General features: G+C 46.3%; 1 protein-coding gene across 3 annotated transcripts in view; it reads left to right on the forward strand.

The window, feature by feature from the left end:
* LOC106573748 (collagen alpha-1(XII) chain) overlaps positions 1–19442 on the forward strand; it is a 90540-nt gene that overhangs the window by 8303 nt on the left and 62795 nt on the right. For 2 of the 3 annotated variants that reach the window (XM_014149121.2, XM_014149180.2), the window contains exons 9-16: positions 152–442; positions 591–1193; positions 2833–3111; positions 3600–3875; positions 3974–4249; positions 16654–16923; positions 18638–18904; positions 19216–19408. The exons of the other annotated variant lie outside the window; for it this stretch is intronic. In XM_014149121.2, the coding sequence (XP_014004596.1) occupies positions 152–442; positions 591–1193; positions 2833–3111; positions 3600–3875; positions 3974–4249; positions 16654–16923; positions 18638–18904; positions 19216–19408 (2455 nt within the window). The remainder of the gene's footprint in view (positions 1–151; positions 443–590; positions 1194–2832; positions 3112–3599; positions 3876–3973; positions 4250–16653; positions 16924–18637; positions 18905–19215; positions 19409–19442) is intronic. 3 annotated transcript variants of the gene reach the window in all.

Genomic DNA, 19442 nt, shown 5'->3' on the forward strand with positions numbered 1-19442 from the left:
CATCACATTTCCATTGTTTGATTTAAATCTTCACCTATTTCAAGTACATTGTCAGAAATAGGTATGGTCAATGTAACAAATCAACAACTTTGTAACTGTAAATGTATTGTTAAAGTGTTGCCTAACCAAACTACATTTGTTCTGTCTCTAGTGGTGGAACCGGCCTCTAACCTCCAGGTACTTGAGATCTCCTCTAAGTCCATGAGGGTGACGTGGGATCCCTCTCTGGGGGAGATCACAGGCTACAAGCTGACCCTGATGCCCATGATGGCTGGGATGAAGCGCCAGGTGGTATACGTGGGGCCCACCCAGACCTCTGTCAACGTCCGGGACCTGTCCCCAGAGACTGAGTACGAGATCAGCCTGTTCGCCCTGAAGGGTCTGACACCCAGTGATGCTGTCCTGGCCATGGAGAAGACACAGCCTGTCAAGGTGTCATTGGGTGAGATAACACTCTGTAACAGCATATCAGTGATCCACTCACTCACATACTAACTCACTGAAAGTTTACTTAGTTGCTATGTAAAAGAACAACCTATTTCATAATGTAGACAATATAGAGATGACATCTAATGTATTTTCCACCCCAGAATGTTCTCTTGGAGTGGACGTACAAGCTGACGTGGTCCTGCTGGTCGATGGTTCCTACAGTATCGGATTACAAAACTTTGCCAAAGTCAGAGCTTTCCTGGAGGTCCTGGTCAACTCCTTCAACGTCGGGCTTGACAAGATCCGGCTCAGCTTGGTCCAGTACAGCCGGGACCCCCACACCGAGTTCGCCCTGAACACCTATAATGACATTTCTTCAGTGGTCAAGGCTGTCCGGACGTTCCCTTACCGTGGAGGCTCCACCAACACGGGCAAGGCCATGAACTACGTCAGGGAGAAGATCTTTATCTCCACCCGAGGCGCTCGAACCAGCGTCCCACGTGTCATGGTCCTCATCACAGACGGCAAGTCCTCGGACTCCTTCAAGGACGCGGCCACCAACCTAAGGAATATAGATGTGGAGATCTTTGCTGTGGGGGTGAAGGACGCTGTGAGGTCAGAGCTGGAAGCCATTGCTAACGCCCCAGCAGCGACCCACGTATACACTGTGGAGGACTTTGATGCTTTCCAGAGGATCTCCAAGGAGCTCACCCAGTCCATCTGCCTGAGGATCGAACAAGAGCTCCTAAACATCAAGAAGAGGAGTGAGTAGCCATTTAACATACAGGCAATTCCATGGTAATAGAACAATGCTGAGACTCAGAATTTTCACTTTAAAATGTATGTCAAACAATATCCAATGATTGTAAAGTTAAACAAACCATACAACTCTATGCACAACTACTTTTAACAATTTCCACTGAAAATTGTACAAAAACACATTTACTTGAAGATCACTGCAGATGCTAAGTTTGGTAGCAGAATGACAGCACAAACAGGACAAACTAATTATGTTACCAAACTTAGCATCTGCAGTGTTCTTCAAGTAAACGTGTTTTTGTAGCATTTTCAGTGGACATTGTTAATAGTAGTCCTTGTGCATAGAGTTGTATGGTTTGTTTAAGAATCATTGGTTTTTGTTTGACATACATTTTAAAGTGGAAATTCTGAGTCTCAGTATTAAATGCCTGTACCCTTATAACAAAGGGCTGGGGGTTTTCCTGCTCTGGTCATGTGGTCAACAAAAACTCCTAGCCCTACTCATTACACATACCCCTGTTTGAAGTTTAGCATGCTTACTCTGGGCTGCACTGTACCTGTAACTATAGCTACATAACCATATGGGTTACTTTAGTGGCAGCCGCTAAGTGACCTCGAACTCTGTATAGTCCATTGTAATCAGTTATTTGTGCTGTGGTAAAGCAGGTCAGAACTGTGCTACTGCAATAGCGATATCATAATGTGTCTACATCTCCACTACACAAAAGGCTGAGTAATAATCTGAATCTATTATTACCCTTGCCTTGGCCTGTTTCTTTCTCCCCAGCTGGCTTCTGGTCAGGCAGACACAGGCGAGGTATTCATTGGCAGGGTTCTCCCCAAGATTTTTTAACAAGCTGGTGCTGCTGAGAACACCTGGAACTGCCATTTCCTGCAATCTAGAGCAAATAAATACTCAATTAGGGTGTGGTGCCTGGCCTTAAATGATAACAAATAAAGAAAATAAATAATAAAAAAAATATATAGTACTTTTTTTTTTTAACATTCTGGTGCAGCCAGTCAGCGCAGTGCCCTTCTTGCATTATTTGGGGAGAGCCCTGATTGTTTTATCTCTTCCTGACTGAGCATGCTGCCTTCAAAATATCACAAAACCATATGCCTGCATCTCAGGGGAGCTCGTTGAACCATTTGTTATCGTTTACTGTTTTTAAACACCATAGCAACTGACTGGAGACCCTCTGTTATTCTGTCCTAAATGTCCTTCCAATTCAAAGGCCACCCGTCTCTGAAAGTCAACAGGACTTTAGATAGTTTTCAACACCACAGTAGCATGACATCAGTTTATTTGCTGCACTTATTATCAGTAATGATCCCCCTTTTCGAAGAACACAAAACAATTAGTCATTGTCCTGGGGTTTTTAATATGAATGTGTTGCAATCTTGTCGGCTTAATGCATAATGCTAGCATTCAGTATGAGGAGTGTTTCCTATGACCAAGACACTCATGGAAGATAAATGGTCAAATATGGACCTGTGAATGATGTTGAATGAGTTCAACTCCAGCTTTTCTGAATGAATAAGATAGACACCTCTGCTTACCATTATCAAAAGCCATAACGATGACATTTCTGTGAGGACAAAACACAAACCAGTCACTTAATTGTGTTTTATCCCTCTCGTCAGGTCTGATTGCACCCAGGGACCTGGAGTTCTCTGAGGTGACGTCCAGAAGCTTCCGTGTGACCTGGACAACCGATTCCACCAACGTCATGTCCTACTTGGTGCGTTTCCGTAAGGCAGAGGACATCACTGGGGACTACATCTCCCTGGCTGTGCCAGCCGACACCACCAGCGCCATCCTGCCACACCTCACCCCCTTCACCACCTACGAGGTCAACGTGTTCGCCCAGTATGACAAAGGAGACAGTTTCCCTCTGTCAGGGGAGGAGACCACTTTGGAAGGTAAGGGGTTAAAGGCATACACATTCAGGGGTTTCACAGCATAATCAAGTGAAGAGATACAGTACACGCTTAGAAAAAAGGTGCTATCTAGAACCCAAAATAGTTATTCTGCTGTACCCATAAGAGAAACCTTTGAAGAACTCTTGTTGGTTTAAGTTTAGAACCCTTTTGGTTTCAAGTAAAACCCTTTTGGGTTCCATGTAGAACCCTTAGAGGATTCTATATGGAATCCAAAAGGGTTCTACCTGGAACCAAAAAGGGTTTTACCTGGAACCAAAAAGAGTTATCCTATGGGGACAGCCAAAGAACCCTTTTGGAACCCTTTTTTTCTAAGAGTGTATATGTTATAGTGCTTTTGCTGTTTCTCAGAAGTTTATGTTTCTCACAAGTTCAATAGTTTATACAGAAGGCTGGGTGTGGAGTCTTTGTCCTTACAAATTACATTGGCAAGCCACTGCTAAACAAAACCGAAACATTCTTCTTTCCAGAACGAGGGACGGTGCAGGGCCTGAGTGTGTCTGAGGAGACCACGGACAGTTTCAGGGTGTCATGGCTGGCGGCGCCAGGGCCCGTGGTGAGGTACCGGCTGTCCTACATCACTGTGACAGGGGGAGGAGAGGTGCTGGAGGCCCAGACCAACGGACCTGACACCACTATCGTGCTCCAGGAGCTGTTCCCCATCACCACCTACCGTGTGTCTGTGTCTGCAGAGTATACCTCCGGCCTGGGAGACGAGATGCAGGTCGACGGAACCACCAAGGAAGGTCAGTCAGTTAACCAGCGTGGCTGCTAACATTTCTATTCCTTACCTATAGCTAATGCAGTTTATACTGTACATACATGTTTGTCCTTTCCTTCTCAGTCCATGGTTCTCCCCGTGATCTCCGTGTCTTCAACGAGACCGTGTCTAGCATGAAGGTGTCATGGAGGGCCGCTCCCGGGAATGTCCTCCAGTACCGCGTGGCCTTCAAACCAGCCGACGGCACCGGGGAGAGGAAGGAGATAGCCGTGAAAGGAGACACCACCGTGGCTCTGCTGAAGAACCTCCAGCCTGCTACTGAATATGAGTTGTTTGTCAGCGCCCGCTACACCTCTGGGCTGGGAGACCCACTCCTGGGTACAGGCACCACCCTAGAAGGTACAACTCTTATGTTTGTTATAACTGTCTGCTCTGTGGCTGCTTTGAAGGGGTTGTGTTTTAGAGAGAGAGAGAGGGAGGGAGACAGATAGATAGCGAGAGAGAGGGAGACAGATAGATAGATAGATAAAACATACTGCCCTAGAAATCCTTCCTAGATATCTCAGGATACCTCTTCTCTGACTGAGTGTTAAGGGAAATTCTGCAAATGCTGGAATGTTGAACTTTATGTAATTCCTGTGACACAGACAGACTGTAGGTTAGCTCTGCTTTATTGCCCATGAAGCAGGGAGAGCTGGAAATGGGTGGGGGTACTCTCGTAAACCTAAAACACTCCTGAGTACAGCCAACACATGCCATGCTAGACTAGCTCATGCAGTTTTACACACTCCAGGGACATATGGGTTATTTGAGATTATTTTATGTGTCATATTCAATATCACTTTAAAGGAAAATACCACTCAAAATCTTTTGCTATTCGTTTCATTAGTTCGATACAGTCCCAAAATGTTTTGCATGTCGGCAATCAAGTTTTTGTTTTGCCAAAATATATATATTTTGTGGTATTTTCATTCAATGATTTTGTAAACCATTTGGAATAGCAATGCTGCTGATCAGAGACGGCTTTTTCTGCTAACTGGGATCCTCAACCATAGAACTTGATGCATACTTAAGCCTATGTCTTCAAGAATGTTAGCCAAAATTTACCAAACCCATTGTAGACTACACTCCTCTTTCTAACACTGAGGGATAGTGTTAGGTTGTTCAGGACTGACATGCAGTGAGTTAGTGTGAGGGACATCTGTTAGTGATATAGGTGATTCAGTAGGCAGCCATTCAGGCCAGGGCAGCAGGAGGTTATGGTCTGGGTCACGCTGGTCTGGCTGCTAGGGAGCCCAACAATAACAAAGACCACTCTATCCCACACACCAGAACAGACACGCCCCCACAATCCGTTCTGCTCGTGGCAGCCCAATCATAGGTCTCTAGACAGCTTTATGACATTAGTAGAGTTTTGTCCCGGAACGTCTTTGATCAGGGTGGTCTAGAAGAGAAAGCTCTGAGGATGGGAGGCCCAACTAGAAAAATGAGAGGGGAGGGGAGGGCCAACTAAAAGGACTGGGGTTTGGGAAGGGGAGAACCAACTAGGAGGACTGGGTTCTGGAGAGTGGAGACACAACTAGGAGGACTGGGTTCTGGGGAGTGGAGACACAACTAGGAGGACTGGGTTCTGGGGAGTGGAGACACAACTAGGAGGACTGGGGTCTGGGAAGGGGAGAACCAACTAGGAGGACTGGGTTCTGGGGAGTGGAGACACAACTAGGAGGACTGGGTTCTGGGGAGTGGAGACACAACTAGGAGGACTGGGGTCTGGGGAGTGGGGACACAACTAGGAGGACTGGGGTCTGGGGAGGGGAGGCCCACCTAAGAGGACTGGGGTCTGGGGAGTGGGGCCCAACTAGGAAGATGGGTCTGGGGAGGAGAGGCCCAACTAGGAGGACTGGGGTCTGGGGAGGGGAGGCACATCTAGGAGGACTGGGGTCTGGGGAGGGGAGGCACAACTAGGAGGACTGGGGTCTGGGGAGGAGAGGCCCAACTAGGAGGACTGGGGTCTGGGGAGGGGAGGCCCACCTAAGAGGACTGGGGTCTGGGGAGGAGAGGACCAACTAGGAGGACAGGGGTCTGGGGAGGGGAGGACCAACTAGGACTGAGGTCAGACAGACAGGAGGCTGTATGTGCTATGCTTTAATTAGGTTTGGGGGTCAGCAGTATGCATGTAGAGAGGAATATTGTTCCAGCCCTTTACCTTGAAAGGGGCAATCTGCAGTTGCTACATCAATTTTTTGACATATACAGTAAATTTATGATATGTACCCATTGATTCTTGAAGAATATAACTTGTAAATGCCTCATGAGCTTAGTTCAACTATCACACCCCATCAGAACCCAAAATATAAACTGTATAGCCTCAAAACATGGTTAAAACTATCATTTTGATATCATGGATCGTCAGTCCTTGCATCCATAGTCCTTGCATCTATGAATTGAAGAGTTTTTACATTTCGCCAGACCCATCCCTTAGCTTTTTACCAAAACAGTGCACTTTGTAATTGTTTCAACTGCTGATTGCTGATTTAAAGTGGAAGATGCCAAATGGTTTCAGTTTGAGCCCCCCGACACAGCAAAGCTTAGTCATTCACCATGACCAAAGAGTGGAGTCATTGTCTCTTAATGTTGCCTCCTACCTAAATCTCACTAATGACAACATTAATAGCAGACCACATGGCTTCTGCATCAGGGAATATCAGAGGCCTTATCCCACTCTGGTGAACAATGGAGAGGTGTCCACTATGGAGTAGTATGTAGCTATTTTCAGTTCATAAGCGGAACGGTTCAGATTCATTCTTTCTTCATGGTAGAATGGCGCCGGAGGGAATGGCAGCCATTTTACGGGCTCCTGACCAATTGTGCTGTTTAGTGTATTTTTTTGAGCTGATCGTTCCTTTCTTTGTACGTAATGTTTCCTCCATCGTTTCCTATAACCGAAAAGAGCTTCTGGACATCGGAAACAGCTATCACTAACGAGGATTTCTACTCATTAGTCAGAGGTGAAATATATTGATTTTGCTGGACTAGGCCCTAATCCCTGACTCTTGTAGAGCACGAAAACTGCAATATAGAGGCCGGCGCGCTTGCACTCTGATGAGATTACGGCGATGAATGAATAAATCGCCTCTACCCTCTGTTCTATTGGTGAATGTGCAAACGCTGGAAAATAAACTGGACAAGCTCCATTCGAGACTATCCTATCAATGCGACATTAAGAACTTTAATATACAATTACTTTTTGGCATCATGGCTGAACAAGGACAATATAAATAGATAATATAAATCTAGCTGTTTTTTCTACGCATCGGCAGGACAGAACGGCAGAGAACGGTAAGATCAGGAGGCGGTGTGTGTCTCTTTATTAACAACAGCTGGTGCTTTATCTCTAATATTAAGGAAGTCTCAAGGTTCTGCTCGCCTGAGTTAGAACACCTCATGATAAGTTGTACAGTAGACCACACTTTTTACCAAGAGAGTTTTCATCTGTATTTTCCGTAACTGTTTATTTACCACCACAAACTGATGCTGGCTCTAAGACCTCTCTCAATGAGCTGTATAGAACAAGAAAATTCTCATCCAGAGGTGGCGCTTCTAGTGGCTGGTGATTTTAATGCAGGAAAACTGAAATTCGTTTTACCTAATTTCTACCAGCATGTCACCTGTGCAACTTGAGGGATAAAAACTTTAGATCACCTTTACTCCACATGTAAAGTAGCATTCAAAGCTCTCTCCTGCCCGCCATTTGGCAAATCAGACAATAACTCCATCCTCCTGATTCCGGCTTACAAGCAAATACTCAACAGGAAGTACCAGTGACACGCTCAATATGGTAGTGGTCCAATGAAGCAGATGCTAAGCTACAGGACTGTTTTCGCTAGCACAGACTGGAATTTGTTCCGCGATTCCTCCGATGGCATTGAGGAGTTTCCTACATCAGTCACCGGCTTCATGAATAAGTCAATCGACGACGTTGTCCACACAGCGACCATACATACATATCCCAACCAGAAGCCATGGATTACAGGCAACATCCGCACTGAGCTAAAGGCTAGAGCTGCCGCTTTCAGGGAGCAAGACACTAATCTGGACGCATATAAGAAATCAAATCAAATCAAATCACATTTATTTGTCACATACACATGGTTAGCAGGTGTTAATGCAAGTGTAGCGAAATGCTTGTGCTTCTAGTTCCGACCATGCAGTAATATCTAACAAGTAATCTACCAATTCCACAACAACTACCTTGTACACACAAGTGTAAAGGAATGAATACGAATATGTACATAAAAATATATAAATGAGTGATGGCCGAACGGCATAGGCAAGATGTAATAGATGGTATGGAGTACAGTATATACATATGAGATGAGTATTGTAGGGTATGAAAACATATAAAGCAGCATTGTTTAAGGTGGCTAGTGATACATTACATCAGGATGGCAAGATGCAGTAGATGGTATAGAGTACAGTATATACATATGAGATGAGTAATGTAGGTTATGAAAACATTATATAAAGTGGCATTGTTTAAAGTGGCTAGTGATACATCTAATTACATCAAGATGCAGTAGATGGTATGGCGTACAGTATATACAAATGAGATGAATAATGTAGGTTATGTAAACATTATCTAATATAAATAATATAAAGTGGCAAGTGATAAATTGAGTGGCAAGTCATCAATTTTCCCATTATTAAAGTGGCTTGAGTTGAGTCAGTATGTTAGCAGCAGCCACTCAATGTTAGTGATGGCTGTTTAACAGTCTGATGGCCTTGAGATAGAAGCTGTTTTTCAGTCTCTCGGTTCCAGCTTTGATGCACCTGTACTGACCTCACCTTCTGGATGTTAGCGGGGTGAACAGGCAGTGGCTCGGTAGGTTGCTGTCCTTGATGATCTTTTTGGCCTCCCTGTGACATCGGGTGGTGTAGGTGTCCTGGAGGGCAGGTAGTTTGCACCCGGTGATGCGTTGTGCAGACCTCACTACCCTCTGGAGAGCCTTCCGGTTATGGGCGGAGCAGCTGCCGTACCAGGCGGTGATACAGCCCGACAGGATGCTCTCGATTGTGCATCTGTAAAAGTTTGTGAGTGTTTTTGATGACAAGCCAAATTTCTTCAGCCTTCACCACGCTCTCTGTGTGGGTGGACCATTTCAGTTTGTCCGTGATGTGTACCCCGAGGAACTTAAAACTCTCCACCCTCTCCACTACTGTCCCGTCAATGTAGCTAGGGGGCTGCTCCCTCTGCAGTTTCCTGAAGTCCACGATCATCTCTTTTGTTTTGTTGACATTGAGTGCGAGGATAATTTCCTGACACCACACTCTGAGGGCCCTCACCTCCTCCCTGTAGGCCGTCTCGTCGTTGTTGGTAATCAAGCCTACCACTGTAGTGTCGTCTGCAAACTTGATGATTGAGTTGGTTGCGTGCATGGCCACGCAGTCGTGGGTGAACAGGGAGTACAGGAAAGGGCTGAGAACGCACCCTTGTGGGGACCCAGTGTTGAGGATCAGCGGGGTGGAGATGTTGTTACCTACCCTCACCACCTGGGGGCGGCCCGTTAGGAAGTCTAGGACCCAGTTGCACAGGGCTGGGTCGAGACCCAGGGTCTCGAGCTTAATGACGAGTTTGGAGGGTACTATGGTGTTAAATGCTGAGCTGTAATCGATGAACAGCATTCTTACATAGGTATTCCTCTTGTCCAGATGGGTTAGGGCAGTGTGCAGTGTGATGGCGATTGCGTCGTCTGTGGACCTATTGGGTTGGTAAGCAAATTGGAGTGGGTCTAGGGTGTCAGGTAGGGTGGAGGTGATATGGTCCTTGACTAGACTCTCAAAGCACTTCATGATGACGGAAGTGAGTGCTACAGGGCGGTAGACATTTAGCTCAGTTACCTTATCTTTCTTAGGAACAGGAACAATGGTGGCCCTCTTGAAGCATGTGGGGACAGCAGACTGGGATAAGGACTGATTGAATATGTCTGTAAACACAGCAGCCAGCTGGTCTGCGCATGCTCTGAGGACGCGGCCGGGGATGCCGCCTGGGCCTGCAGCCTTGCGAGGGTTAACACGTTTAAATGTTTTACTCACATTGGCTGCAGTGAAGGAGAGCCCGCAGGTTTTGGTAGCGGGCCGTGTTAGTGGAACTGTATTGTCCTCAAAGCGAGCAAAAAAGTTGTTTAGTCTGTCTGGGAGCAAGGCATCGTGAATCACGATGGGGCTGATTTTTCTTTTGTAGTCCATGATTGACTGTAGACCCTGCCACATACCTCTCGTGTCTGAGCCGTTGAATTGCGACTCCACTTTGTCTCTGTACTGACACTTAGCTTGTTTGATTGCCTTGCGGAGGGAATAGTTACACTGTTTGTATTCGGTCATGTTTCTGGTCACTTTGCCATTAAAACAGTGGTTCGCGAGTTCAGTTTTGCGCGAATGCTGCCATCAATCCATGGTTTCTGGTTGGGGAATGTTTTAATAGACGCTGTTGGTACGACATCATCGATGCACTTGTTAATGAACTCGCACACCGAGTCAGCGTATTCGTCAATGTTGTTGTTCGCAGCAATGCAGAACATATCCCAGTCCACGTGATCGAAGCAATCTTGAAGCGTGGAATCCGATTGGTCGGACCAGCGTTGAACAAACCTGAGGGCGGGAGCTTCCTGTTTTAGCTTCTGTCTATAGGCTGGGAGCAACAAAATGGAGTCGTGGTCAGCTTTTCCAAAGGGAGGACGGGGGAGGGCCTTATATGCGTCGCGGAAGTTAGAATAACAGTGGTCTAGGGTTTTGCCCACCCTGGTAGCGCAACCGATATGCTGATAGAATTTGGGGAGCCTTGTTTTCAGATTAGCCTTGTTAAAATCCCCGGCTACAATAAACGCAGCCTCAGGATGTGGTTTCCAGTTTACATAGAGTCCAATGAAGTTCTTTCAGGGCCGTCGATGTGTCTGCTTGGGGGGGATATACACGACTGTGATTATGATCGAAGAGAATTCTCTTGGTAGATAATGCGGTCGGCATTTGATAGTGAGGAATTCTAAGTCAGGTGAACAAAATGACTTGAGTTCCTGTATGTTGTTATGATCACACCACGTCTCGTTAATCATAAGGCATACACCCCCACCCTTCTTCTTACCAGAGAGATGCTTGTTTCTGTCGGCGCGATGCGTGAAGCAACCAGGTGGCTGTACCGACTCAGATAGCGTGTCTCGAGTGAGCCATGTTTCCGTGAAACAAAGAACGTTACAGTCTCGGATGTCTCTCTGGAATGCTACCCTTGCTCGGATTTCGTCTACGTTGTTGTCAAGAGACTGGACATTGGCGAGTAGTATGCTCGGGAGCGGTGCGCGATGTGCCCGTCTACGGAGCCTGACCAGAAGACCGCTCCATCTGCCCCTTCTTCTACGACGTCGTTGTTTTTGGTCGCCTGCTGGGATCCGATCCATTGTCCTGGGTGGTGGGCCAAACAGAGGATCTGCTTCGGGAAGTCGTATTTCTGGTCGTAATGTTGGTGAGTTGACGTTGCTCTTATATCCAATAGTTCCTCCCGACTGTATGGAGTAAAACCTAAGATTACCTTGGATAACAATGTAAGAAACAACACATAAAAAAGCTAAATACTGCATAGTTTCCTAGGAACGCAAAGCGAGGCGTCCATCTTTGTCGGCGCCGGAAGTAAAACATTTATTAAAAAATAAAATAAAAATGTTGATGGTGCTCCGACGAACCATCAAACAGGCAAAGTGTCAATACAGGACGAAGATCGAATCCTACTACATCGGCTCTGACTCTCGTCAGATGTGGCAGGGATTGCAAACAATCACAAATTACAAAGGGATACCCAGCCGAGAGCTGCCCAGTGATGCGAGCCTACCAGACAAGCTAAATGCCTTCTTTGCTCGCTTCGAGGCAAACAACGCTGAACCATCCGTGAGAGCACCAGCTGTTCACACTCTCCGTAGCCAATGTGAGTAAGACCTTTAAACAGGTTGACATTAACAAGGCTGCAGGGCCAGATGAATTACCAGGATGCGTACTCAGAGCATGTGATGACCAGCTGGTAAGTGTCTTCACTGACATTTTCAACCTTTTGCTGACCCAGTCTGTAATACATACATGTTTCAAGCAAACCACCATAGTACCTGTGCCTAAGAACGCCAAGGTAACCTGTCTAAATGACAACCGCTCCCGTAGCACTCACATCTGTAGCTATGGAATGCTTTGAAATGCTGGTCATGGCTCACATCAACACCATCATCACAGAAACACTGGACCCACTCCAATTCTCATACCGCCCTAACATATCCACAGATGATGCAATCTCTATTGCACTCCATACTGTCCTTTCCCACCTGGACAAAAGCAGCAATGCTGTTCATTGACTACAGCTCATCGTTCAACACCATAGTGCCCTCCAAGCTCATCACTAAGCTAAGTATCCTGGGACTGAACACCTCCCTCTGCAACTGGATCTTGGACTTCCTGACTCTCAACACGGGAGCCCATCAGGGGTGCGTGCTCAGTCTCCTCCTGTACTCCCTGTTCACCCACGACTGCGTGGCCACGCACAACTCCAACACCATCATTAAGTTTGCAGACGGTGGTAGTCCTAATCACAGACTAGGATGAGACAGCCTATAGGGAAGAGGTCAGAGACATGGCAGTGCGGTGCAAGGACGAAAACCTCTCCCTCAACGTGGGCAAGACAAAGGAGCTAATCGTGGACAACAGGAGATGGAGGGCCGAACACCCCCCATTCACATTGATGGTGCTGTAGTGGAGTGGGTCGAGAGCTTCAAGTTCCTCAGTGTCCACATCACTAAGGACCTATCATGGTCCAAACACACCAACACAGAAGTTAATAGGGCACGTCAACTCCTCTTCCCCTCTGGAGGCTGAAAAGATTTGGCATGGGAACTCAGATCCTCAAAAAGTTCAACAGCTGCACCATTGAGAGCGTCTTGACTGACTGCATCATCGCTTGGTATGGCAACTGCTCGGCATCAAAGCGCAAGGCTCCCTGGATGGCAGGGCAAAACTCCCTGCCATCCAGGACCTCTATACCAGGCAGTGTCAGAGAAAGGCCCCTAAAATTGTCAAAGACTCCAGCCACCCAAGTCATAGACTGTTCTTTCTGCTACCGCACATCAAGCAGTACCGGAGCGCCACGTCTGAGACCAAAAGGCGCCTGAACAGCTAATACCCCCAAGCCATAAGACTGTTGAACAGTTAATCAAATGGCTAGCCAGACTTTTTACATTGACCCCCTTTATTATTTATTTATTTATTACATTGACTCCCTGGCACTGGCTCTATGCACACTCACTAGACTCGACTCACACACTCACACATACTACACTGACACTCCAACACACAAAACACACACACACACACACACACACACACACACACACACACACACACACACACACACACACACACACACACACACACACACACACACACACACACTACATACCCTCACACACACAAAACACACACACATGCATATTGACGTCACACACACACACACACATACACACACACACACACACACACACCATTTTTTTTTCACACTTCACATACGCTGTTGTTACTCTGTTTATCATATATCCTGATTGCCTGGTCACTTTTACCCCTAACCACATGTACATACAGTATTACCTCAATTACCTCGTACCCCTGCATATTAACTCAGTACTGGTACTCCTTATACATAGCCTCGTTATTGTGTTACTATTTCCTTTTTTTATTTAACAAATTTGTGTCTTATTTTTTAATTCTGCACTGTTGGGAATGGGCTCGTAAATAAGCATTTCACTGTATCCTACCTGTTGTATTTGGCGCATATTTTGATTTGCCTGGGGCTCCCTTCTCTTTGACAGTAAAGCTGACCTCCTTTGTCCATATCTGGACCTCCAGCCCGGGCATGGTCAGAAGTCAGATGCTCAGTTTCCATGACATGGTCAGTTTTGCTGACTCATCAGACCTGGCGTCCCACCGGAGTAGAACCTTTGTCTGGGCTCCTTTCTGTGCTCCATGACAAAGCATGGGTCTGCTTACAGCAGCACAGCTTGACGTCAGAACAACAGGCCAACACTGATCTCATTGTTTACGGTGCCACTGGCTTCCAGGTACCCACTGTGTGAGGTAACCTAACTGGCTATTGGAGACAATAGTGTGCCCTGTGGTAGCCAGTGGCCAATCTATCTTGTATGTTCAGCCAACCACATCCTGATTCCTGACCACTAAAGATTGGCTTGATTAACTGAATCAGAGAAAGGGGGCCTGAGTTAAATGTCTGGGATTCATATTTTAAATGTGAGCCTTATATGTATTAAAGCAGGAAGTCTTTCCCAACATGTGTTAGGTGTTACTTAGCAGCTACTTCAAAGCTGTGAGCGGTTGAGTGCTGGCTGGTTCCTCCAGCAGAGAACTGGCTGTCTGTCCACTTCCTCCCAGTCCAGGGAGAGGCCAAAGAGCATGGAGAGAGAAAGACCAGAGATAACCCACGCCACTGACACCAAGCCATACTTCTACTTCTATTTTGGGTCATGGGACAAACATATGTTTTCGATAAAACTCTAAAAGTGCAGTTTGGTGTACACTATACAAACCACAAACTGCTGTCATACAGGTATAGCTAGCTAGCTCGTGTGCAAGTGGCTGTAGACAATAATATGCAATGTTTGCAAGGTTCATGTTGAGTGAATGTTTGTTCGTGGGCATAAGAGCTGAGCTTTTCAGTAGTAAGCATTTCATGGGCCACAGAGTGTGGCGTGAAACCAGGTGAATTCACAACGGTTTGCTTTGATTTCCTTTCATGACGATCCCTTTGGAAACTGGGCTCCTGGCTGGGTAGTGCTTTGCCAGGCTCAGTGACTTAGCGGAGCCAGGAGACACTGTTTTTCCTCCAGACTGAAGGTCCTTTGAGGCTCCAGGGCAGAGCAGGCCAGAGCCCCTTGCACGCAGGTGAACCATGTGTCTTCATCATGGTCTAGCCCTACACAGAGCCTAGGTGGACCAGGCTCCAGGGCAGTTAAATGAGGGAAGTGTAAATATAAGTGCAGTGAGTTTGATGGATTCCCTTTGCCATCTGGAGAGTGCCTTTGCTATCGAGCATCCTTGGGACGTCCCTACCCCATTGGAAGTTGACATTTAAAATGGTTAAGGTAAGGGTTAAGGTTATGGTTAGGTAAGGGTCATGGTTAAAGTTAGGCTAAGGGTAGGGTTTAGGGTAGGGATGTCACAAGGATTCCGGATAGCACTTACCATCTGCAAAGAGCTGTTCTTTAAATGAGACTTGGCTAAACTGTTTATCTGTAAATTGAAGTCTCCATTTCCAGTGGTGTTTCTTCTTTAACTGTGGGCTCAAGAATAAGCACAGCCTGTAGGCGTTTGTTAGACAATAACTAATGTACTGTATGAATGCAGTAAATGCATGCTGTTAAGTTACATTGATAAGAGCGATATTTGTGTCCATATGTGAGCTGAGAGGGTGAGCTTTTTTATGGAGGCTCAGCCTCATAGCAGGCAGCACACACGGTGTACTTTTCCTAGCACCTGACTCATCCTCTTGACACATATTGATATATATCCACATATCCAATTCGTGCCCAAACCAACACGGCTTTTGGCCGACGATTTGAGGGTTAGCTTCATCAACAAACATACCTTGGTTACAGGAAGCCCCTGGCTAGTCTACTCCTATACATCACTTAGTGAAGTATACAGATTAGACTCTGTCTCTCAGTGATCTAGACCCATTGTGTTTGTCAGATCTGTTTCCTTATTTTTCTTTTCGAGATTTAGGGGATTATGATGACAACTGTATTTGCCATTGTGATGATTCAAATGTGTAATAGCTCATCCTTTGTTGATGGCTCCTTCCTCAATGCTTCTTCAATAGTTTACGTCATTGCACAGAGACTGGGAGAGATTGTCCATTTACAAATCTACGTTTTGCTTACATTGTTGGTTTCAAATGCATGCTTTTCTTATTCCAACTAAGCATACTTCAAAATGGAGGCAGCTAGCTGTGTCCGTCTGTATTCCACGTGCTGCATGTATGTGCTTCAGCGCTTGGCCCCTGTGACTGTGCTGTGCTCAGAGTACTGATGAAAAGTGGGTCATTGTCTGCAGAAGTCATTATCATGTGATCTGGTCCCTCTTGTGCAGCAGCACAGCCGGGAAAGTCAGTGGTCTCTCTCCTCAGCGCTTGGCAGCAGCTCGATGCTCCCTGGATGGAGGGGACTTGGCATCTAGAGGGGTCACAGAATATTATCCTTGACAGGCCCTCCAAAATCTGGAATTCTCCATTAATTTCCTTGTGAATTCATTACCCCTCATATTTGGATCAGCTCTCTCTCTCCCTCTCTCTCTCTCTCTCTGCATCTGCAATTGTAACAAACACACTTTAATGGATCAAGTTTCTTCTGTTTCGATGGAAAATGAAAGTGTTGTGAGCGAGACACTCTGAGCTGAGCGCTGGAATCCGGTGATTGGTTTTGCAGAGCTTTTTCCGAACCCTCTGATTATGAACAAAGTAAATCACTTGTTTCAAAAAGACCTTGAGGGGTTAAACGGAGACAGATACATTGTTGGTGGTTTATCACTATACTAGCGAATTCCTCCTGCTCACTAGAATACACTCGCCCACACTATCTGCATCCAGAGTGAGACAAACTGCCATATCAACTAGCAGACCTAACACAAACTGTTTTGGTCCATTTGATAAAGACTCTCTGTACTAACACTGGTATGTGAGATGTTGCCCAGCTCTGTCCTTTTTCCCCTCACAGTCCTTGGCTCCCCTAAAGACCTGGTTACCAAAGATGTCACGGAAACCAGCTTCGCTGTCTCCTGGACAGCAGCGCTTGGTAATGTGCGCTCCTACTGGTTGAAGTGGAAATCGTTGTACACGGAGGAGACAGGGGAGAAGTCAGTCCCCGGAGATGTAACAGCCACAGTGCTGGACGGGCTCACTCCTGAGACGCGCTACCAGGTTTCTGTCTACGCAACCTATGACAGGGGAGAGGGGGAGCCGCTCGTGGGTGCTGAGACCACAGATGGTAAGTCACTTCACCTCCCTAATGTTTCCACCACACACAGACTTACTGTGGGACCCGCTCTCTCTGTCTCTCTGTGTCTGTTTCTCTCCTTCTCTCGCTCTCTCGCTCTCTTTCTCTTTCTCTTTCACTCACCCTCTCTGTCTGCCTGAGAAGATGGTTTTCTGGGTTTTTCGTTCCCAGTTTACCTCAGAGCTGAAAAAATATATAGATGTAGTATATAAAAATACCCCATGACCTCAGAAAATCTATCTATATAACTGGAACGAGCCTATATAAAGCACCTGGAATGAATAGGAGTGGGTCACATTTGTCTGATGACATTAAAGAGTGTGTCAAGATGGTTTGAGCCCTTGAAGAGATTGGACTTGGGAACAGACCTTATTTCCGTAAATACACCATGAGCGGAAAGCTTTCATAGTCTTTATAATCCAGGAGTAGATAAAAAAGGTCAAAAATAATATGAAACAACTTCAGTCCTATCACCCTGACTGTTGAAAGCAGTGACCCAGGCTTTAGAGTTATGCAGGAAACTTCAGCCCCATTCTTGGGTGCATGATGTGGAAAAAGTGAGATACGGTGACATTTCCGGCTCATTCTTTGAGCTTGGAGATAACGTCAATGCTGCTGGCATTCACCTGATCCATCTGAACAGCCAACGAGATGCTTTTGTAATCAGGGTGACGTGTGTGACTGCGTGCGTTGGTGCATGCTTGTGCAAGTATGTGCACGTGTATGTTATGTACGTATATGGCCATGACGCAATGTGCCACACCTACTCCCAGTTATCAGGGGAGATTGTGGATTCGGATAGACACAGGAGTAGACAGTGCTTCCCCTCTCCTTGCAATACAGCGACCCACTGAAATGAGAAAAGCACATTGACGGAAACTCACCCCGATTGGGGAATTCATCCGCTGGTTAGCGAGACAAAATGTGCTAATGAAAAATGTGCATCTCCATCGTTTTGTTTATTGATTCTGGAAAGCGGAACAGGTGCAATTTACACCGACAACAACCTTGAGGCACCTCTGGAGGCTCGTATGGTTTATATCTATGGTCACCAGAACCACCAGCCCTCTCTCTGTCTCTCTGTCTCTCTCTCTCTCTGTCTCTCTGTCTCTCTCTCTCTCCCTCTCTCTGTCTCTCTCTCTCTCCCTCTCTCTTTCCCTCTCTCTCTCCCTCTCTCTGTCTCCGCTAACAGGACCGGTCCATTTGGATCAAACCACGCAGTGAAAACTTGGACAGGCTGCTTTTTTCCGTCCATAAAACTCCTCTCTCTGAAGTCTAGCTGTCTGAATATTTTCCTGAGCTCGTTTAGGGGTTTTGGCAATTCACACTTGTCCTTCCTGCACCAAAAACACACTGGGGTCATAGTATGGAAAGATACAATACACAGTGGGTACAACCCACCACCTCAACACAATCTAGTAAAGCAGAGTCTGGTCAGTGTATGGTCTGACTGGGAAATAAAACTATGTTTGGATGGATTTGTGTTCACAAGTATATGGAAACTGAACAGATACCGCCGTGAAAACCTTGGAGTTATCCAACCGTGTCAATATTTAGATTGCCCAGAAGAAGCCATGGCTTCGTACCATTTTGAAATGTAGGCAGCAATTTGGCATGCATTCCAATTCTACTTTCTGCTCAAACTCGCAGCATGATACCAAAATCAATCCATCAAGCATTCATTTTCTTTCATTTGTGCTCCCAGTGTCTGCAGCCAGAAAAGTTGTGGTCGTTTCCGAGGAGACGGAGAAGAGCATGAAGGTGACATGGCAGCCTGCACCCGGGAATGTTGTCAACTACCGGGTGACGTACAAGCCGGCGTCGGGAGGGCGACAGCTGGCCACCAAGGTGCCCGCTGGGACCACCAACACCATCTTGAGACGCTTAACGCCCATGACCACCTACGACATCACAGTGCTGCCTGTGTACAAGCAGGGAGAAGGAAAAGCAAGGCAAGGAGTAGGAACCACACGTACGTTGGTTTATCTTTAACCACAACTGAACTGTGCTCTGTGCTGCTTTCGTTAGGTTAGGAGAGACTTGTATAGTAGTTAGTCACTGGAGGGTTATGCAGACTCATATCAAGTACTTATCATCAATCATCATCAACTACTAAATCTTGCATGAAACAGATGCTTGCAGTAGGATAGCCCAGGAGAGAATGGGTCTCCAAATAGGCAGCTAAGAACTAGTATTTTACTAGCAATTGTAATAGTTTAGCCACATTTTACTTCCACTTTATATTCATCTGCTTATATCAAATCTTAATTTTCTCTGTTCCAGTGTCACCGTACAAAGCCCCTAGAAACTTGCAGACCTCCGAGCCTGCTAGGACCAGTTTCAGAGTGACCTGGGACCCCGCTCCAGGGGAGGTCAAGGGCTACAAGGTCACCTTCCACCCCATTGGGAATGATATAGACCTGGGAGAGCTGCTGGTCGGACCCTATGACAACACTGTGGTTCTGGAGGAGCTTAGGTAGGCTTATCCTTGGACTGGAATGTAAAGTATA

This window comes from Salmo salar, chromosome ssa01 (genome assembly GCF_905237065.1).
Source record: "Salmo salar chromosome ssa01, Ssal_v3.1, whole genome shotgun sequence".
NCBI classification, from domain to species: Eukaryota; Metazoa; Chordata; class Actinopteri; order Salmoniformes; family Salmonidae; genus Salmo; species Salmo salar.